The following is a 5,843-nucleotide window of genomic DNA, read 5'->3' as shown; positions in this document are numbered from 1 at the left end:
GGCTATTGTCGCGAGCCACCACATTTTACCGAGTAGATTAAAGATTTGATTATTTCCATCATTGCAGCTGATTTGTATTGCCTGCCCCACTAAGCTCGTACTCGGTCTGTATAAGTGAGGAAACTCCCAAGAAAGCTAAACTACCGTAGTGCTCAAGAATCGCACACATGTAACAAATGATCAAAGATTGCTTGCGGCTATTGAAGTACGATCCTTAGCGGTTGATACGCACAGTAGTGCCACATTTATTGACTTGCGATATCTCACCCAACGAGAAACTGCTATTCGTGATTGTACTGGACCAGAATACTACGGCAAGCTTTGTCTGAATGCTGAGAAGAAATAATGATCATAATGCGCAAGAGAAGCGCAGGCTTCTCCACGAAACCCATAGCACAGATATTAGCAACATTCGGATCGGACCATTGAAAATGCGTTTCCTTTACGGCATGGGAGCCCACGTGTGTAACGAATCCACAGGCCAGCGTGGCAGGGCCTTTTCTCTGATCCAGGGCGTATCCGGGTGTCTCGGCCTGGAGCGGTGTGGTGTCGAATACTCTACCGCTCTCTCGCCATAAGTATGAGTCCAATCTACCCTTACATTTATCTATGGCATAGTAAATCGACCATGGAGATTGCGGTGGACTCTGCCGCTAACCTGCGCCGAATACTGCCTCGAGCCGCCCGTGCTCGGATCTATTAGACAAAAGCACATAGCCCTCCCCTTCAGGGCAATTAACAGAATTGACAATACACACAGTTTGGCACGGTACATGTATAGTAAGAATGTGGCGAAATGCTTCTTCATGAACTATCTGCGCGTCGGCTACATTACAAAGCCAGTCGTTTGCAGGAACGACATGACTAGTAGTAGTTTCGCTCCTTTCCATACATAGAAGCTAGCTCACTCCATCATTAGGATCTAGCCAGATCGACGCACCCCAATTGTGAGACGAAGGGCTCAGCTCAGTCGGTGGTAGGTAGTTCATGTTGAGTACCAAGCGGGACATTGTCATTGTTCGATTGGGAGATGCTGGGGAGCATATCGTGGCCAAGCGTAACCGCGCCGCCCTGATCGGGCCATTCCGCCTGGATCATTCCGGAGCCTGGCAAATAGGATGCCAGTCGTCTGTTCTGGAAGGCGTCGATCGTGCTCCAGAATCGAGTGGTCGCGGAAACCAGCTCTGCGTGTGCCTGATCCAACACCAGCTGTATATCATTCCACGGGACCTGATCTTGCAGTGCGGTGTTCGTGGATTCCAGCTGCTGTTGCAATTGGCAATTCTCCCGCTGAAGCTTCTGCTGCTCGGCTAATGCAGCATCCCTTGCCGTAACTGCGATTTGCAATTCCGAACTCTTTTGCGCTTTGTCGGCTTCGAGCTGGTCCAGCAACTGAGAAAGATCGTGGTTCTCTCCATCTCTCTCCTCAAGCACGTCTTGAAACTCCTCCTCAATATTGCTCATCACCCTGAGACACTTTCTATGCGTCGCTTTGTCGTTTTTCCTTTTGGGCTTCTTCGTAATGGAGGATACCTAGCATGGTCAGTAAAGAGTACATTCAAATAAAAGGGGTGACACCGGGGCTGTTCTGGCCAGAGCGAAGTACGAGCAGACAAGTTGAGCAGTGGCATACCGAGGTTCTGTATAATTTCGTCTCTGGTTTGCGTGACTTTCGTCTATCCTTGGTCTCAGAACCAGTAGAACAAACGGAATAGAATGATGGTGCGGCACGCCGCCGTACGCCGTCAGACCTGAGGTCTGCGTCATCCTGAGGAGGCTTGGGATTCTTTGCCATGTTCGAACTTTTATTACCATCAATAAACAGTGAATCAACGAGGCGCAGAAGAGATGAGAAAAGTATCAGCAGTGACCTGCCGAGAATCTGGCATTATATAGGAATAGGGAGAGGCCTAAGCGTAAGATCTGAAACAGAGCAGGGCTCCTACCAAGCAAGTGCGTCGGGACGAGAATTACGAACTCAATAGATTGAGGACTACTCTATATGCCAGACTCCGTGGAGCGTTATCGCGAACACACTAAACATCTGCCCTTCGATTGTACTGTCGGGGATACGATCAATTAGCCCGCACAAAGATGCATGTGGATGCACACTACCTTTTCACAGCATGAACAGGCCAGCCTCATATTATTACCAGTAATATCACACATGAAACGTTGCACTTTACTGAATAAATTCAGTTCAAGCAACAGGCTCAGCAGGAACCAAGAGTACAATGGAGCCCCGACAACGACTAAGCGATGTGTCGTACATGTTTGTGTGATCACTAGACCACTTTCCATGGTGTCATGAGGGATCGTACGTGTGGCTGAAGTCTGTTTGCTAGGCCTGGAGGATTTACTACCATTGATACATCTAAAGTCAGTGAATCTTTGGACGAAATAGAAGTTTTCAACCGGTATAGACCGATTCCTAATACGCTTGCCTATTTTAAATTCTATCATAACCATAATTCCTAGTTTACGTGGCTCGCGACGTCTCTGGACTGTTATGCTTCGCTTGTGGTACGTGTGTCCATGTAGGGGATCCAGCGCATCTAGTGCAGAAGAAAGAGTCACTTTGAAGTTGCAACGCAGTAAATTACCTACTCCTCCCCACAACCCACCAGGAAGATTATTTGCAGGAATTCTTAGTATTATTTTGATACACTATATTTCTCAACCACCCTGCTCAAGCTCTATGTATCCACTTTGCTAGTATCTCTCGCTCAGAATCTTTTCATACATCTGCATTGCTAGAAGTTGTGCGCCAGCTTGAATCTGGAAATCTGGGTATCAACTATTGGCGCTTATCACTGGCCGTATGCACTCTTTGCGATCCGCAAGATGAGGACTGGCATATTCGGTGGGCTCTCAGCGCACTCCAGCTGTGTCAGCCTTGTGCTTTTCTGTCAATTTTAGATCTCGCTTGATGCTGCATGGCTGCCAAAGGCTGATGATTGGCTGTCGTTGTCATCAAGTGCGATGTCCGTTCCCTCTGATTGCAGCGAACCCAGTGTCTGCATTGCTCCAGCGATGCCCCTTCTCGTCTCTACCAGCTTATCACGCAGCATCTCGTTTTCCGACTCAAGAATCTGCCTATCATGGCGGAGGTGGTTGGCTTCAGCTCGGAGCGTATTACTTTCGCGATGACAATCATCTAGCCGAGAACGAGTGCGTTCCAATTCCACTTCGATGCGGCTGTTAGCAGCCTTAAGCTCGCATATCTCTGCTGTGAAAGAACCATCCATTATTCCTTCACGGAAACCCTGTGTCTTTATGCTCCGTCAGAAGGGCTATGCAAGTGGAGACATCTAGCAAGGGGCTCACCTCCTTTGGAAGGCCGCATGTATTGAAATGCGGATTGACAGCTTCGAGTGAGGAACCCAGCTCCTTCAATATTTTCTGGTAAAGGTTTATCGTGGCACTACTTAGGTTTGATTTGAGCAAAGCAGCATTTGTGTTCGTGACAGACCAAGCGTATCCATCTTCGGGCCGCGGTTGAAGACGGACTCGTTCGGGAGGGACGACGAGGTGAAGTCGGTTAACTAGGCATATCAGCTTGTGTGTGGGCAGCAGAAGGGGTCGGTAAATACATATATGAGCCGCTAATGCTTCTCGACATTGCTTTCTCAGTTGGAAGCGCTTTTGGTTGCTGCTTTTAGACATTGTAGTGTACTTTGGTCATTCAAAGGATCAAGGGAAAAATTCCGCGGGATTTTATAAAACAAAAAAAAAAAAAAAAAAGGAAATAACTCTTGCATTAGATATCAAGTTAATGTAGGATTGATAATTCGTTCTTTGCCCAGGTAGAGAGTGGCGCCCATGGGTAGGGGTGGCCCACTTTCGGAGTGTGGATTCATTGGATGAGATACGTCTTGTGATGATTTCAGCGTTGAGAATCAGTTGAAAGTCCCGTAAAACTTTCACTCCCCGAGCCCTCATATATAGTGCTGGTTGCGTGAGTGGCGCACAAATACTGCGACCCTCAATTTATGCGTGAAATACCTTGAATTATAACTTCTTATTGGCAAAACACAGGACTCTGTTTGGTAGGGCTCACGATGCTGCGCATTTCTGCCCTTCGATATGGGCTGTGGAAGCCGGAATGATTTGATAAAGGGCCAAAAAAAATGATGCATTGAGTAGAGAGTCCGGCTCGATCGCATATTCCACGGGGATTTCATTTCGTCTAGAAAACATATAAAAGGGATCAAGTCAAGCCACCTGAATGTCCCGTTCGGCACGCGATCATCCTGATAGAAATGGCCCCAACAACTCGTCGGTCTCTCTGTCCAAGACTAGCGACCTATCGCGACATGGTGCAACTACAGTGTGACTCCAAGCGTCCACTCACAAACAAGACCACTCGCCATGGTGCCTATGCCGGTCGCAACGTTTGCGCGGACTCGCCGAGCTTGACATCTTCGCGAGCAAAGGCAATGCGAACGAGGGTTCATTGTCGATATCATGTTCCACCTGTCTCGCTACTTCCACGGTCGTCTGGCAGGTTCCCAAAAAATGGCAACAACAAGGACACGCGCAAGAAACGAGCGGTCTCTGAGCGAGAGGCAACACGGCTGGATTGGATGCGACGACTTCGCCCTAAGCCCCATAGACGTTACTAGGTCGGACAATTTCAAGTCGACCACGGAGGCTCAGCAGGTGGCATATCGCAATATCTACTCTCTTCCTTGTATCGTTGAATAGATGGGAATCTTTCACAGCCAACTAGGTATGAGAATGCAGATTTCCAAAGTTCGAAAGACACAGCCTAGATATTGAGCCTCTACGTAGAAGATAGGATGTTTTGAGAAGCAATGTAAGGTTCTGATATACGCAAAACGGCCAGTAGGTAACAGGATTGTTGCTTTGCTTTCGTGGTCAATGCTTTATAAAAAAGCACATCTAAGCATCTCTTGTAGGACATGAGAACGGTTGGGGATTGGGAACTGGAAAACCCGGAATCTAGTAACAGAGGTTGATTGCGATTTGATAGCGGCTTGCTTGCAGGATATATGTACTATGTCTAACAACCTTTAAAATATTCGAAGGTGGATTGAAAACGGCCTAAACCAAAACCTTCCCCCAATCCAAGATACTAGAACTGTGCGCATGTATCTCCAACTTGATTAAGAGCATTTTATGCTACATGTAATCAGTAGACTTCGACCAGTTGGCACTCTAGAGTAGCCTCCGAGCTCACGAACAACTAAATTATAATTTTCTCTAACTAATGACCAGAGTGAGCTTTCAGACAATCTGTCGCGTCTCCGTTGTAAACGTTTTCTACTGTTATAGACAGTACAGATTCCAGAGTTCCTTTTCTCATGGCATCCACGTGTTGTAAGGGGTTTGGAGGTACCCAAGGGTACATTTATGCGGCCCACGCGGCTGACTGCAAGGAAGAAGTCGAGATGGCGATGATGAAAAGCTCGATCTCTTGAGTGTCAGTACTGTTGACATAATGTGGGAAATTGTAATTACCTCGAGTGCAATCATCCATGATTTGCCTAGCGTACCTATGATGGCAACCACAAGTAAAAGAAGTGCCATTACAGAGAGATAGCATGAGATGTACTGCAGCTTAGGTCGGGCTAAGGTTGAATGTCGAACCATCAACCAGAACCATGCAGCTACAGCCACATAGTCCACAAAGAGAACAAAGAGGCCACCCGGATGGACGGAGCTCAGGAGGAAGGTTCCAGCGAGTGACAACGCTACCTTAGCTAGCGCGGAAAGCACGGCGAAAGCAGGGTACACGATGCGTAGAAATCGAGGTGTGAATATATTTTCACGCTGTTGAAAAATTACATGAAGGTACTGTGGTACCGTTAGCCGACAGT

General features: G+C 47.5%; 3 protein-coding genes across 3 annotated transcripts; all 3 read right to left on the bottom strand.

Annotated features, from left to right (window-relative positions):
- Positions 1–966: 966 nt before the first annotated feature.
- On the bottom strand, positions 967–1,795 carry PENARI_c101G07936 (uncharacterized protein; the record flags this gene model as incomplete). Its single annotated transcript, XM_022637839.1, has 2 exons — positions 967–1,533; positions 1,634–1,795. 2 exons carry the CDS (start codon positions 1,793–1,795, stop codon positions 967–969), a joined length of 729 nt encoding a protein of 242 aa, XP_022482306.1.
- Positions 1,796–2,915: 1,120 nt separating this feature from the next.
- On the bottom strand, positions 2,916–3,666 carry PENARI_c101G04309 (uncharacterized protein; the record flags this gene model as incomplete). The annotated part of the gene is made up of 3 exons (XM_022637835.1): positions 2,916–3,266; positions 3,328–3,545; positions 3,594–3,666. The coding sequence occupies 3 exons, from the start codon at positions 3,664–3,666 to the stop codon at positions 2,916–2,918; spliced, it is 642 nt and encodes a 213-aa protein (XP_022482305.1).
- Positions 3,667–5,374: 1,708 nt separating this feature from the next.
- On the bottom strand, positions 5,375–5,553 carry PENARI_c101G10098 (uncharacterized protein; the record flags this gene model as incomplete). The annotated part of the gene is made up of 2 exons (XM_022637840.1): positions 5,375–5,437; positions 5,485–5,553. The coding sequence occupies 2 exons, from the start codon at positions 5,551–5,553 to the stop codon at positions 5,375–5,377; spliced, it is 132 nt and encodes a 43-aa protein (XP_022482304.1).
- Between the last annotated feature and the right edge of the window lie 290 nt (positions 5,554–5,843).

Source organism: Penicillium arizonense (genome assembly GCF_001773325.1).
Source record: "Penicillium arizonense strain CBS 141311 chromosome Unknown PENARI_contig101, whole genome shotgun sequence".
Classification (NCBI taxonomy): Eukaryota; Fungi; Ascomycota; class Eurotiomycetes; order Eurotiales; family Aspergillaceae; genus Penicillium; species Penicillium arizonense.
The sequence above is the reverse complement of the archived record's forward strand: the minus strand, read 5'-3'. Positions and strand labels throughout refer to the sequence as shown.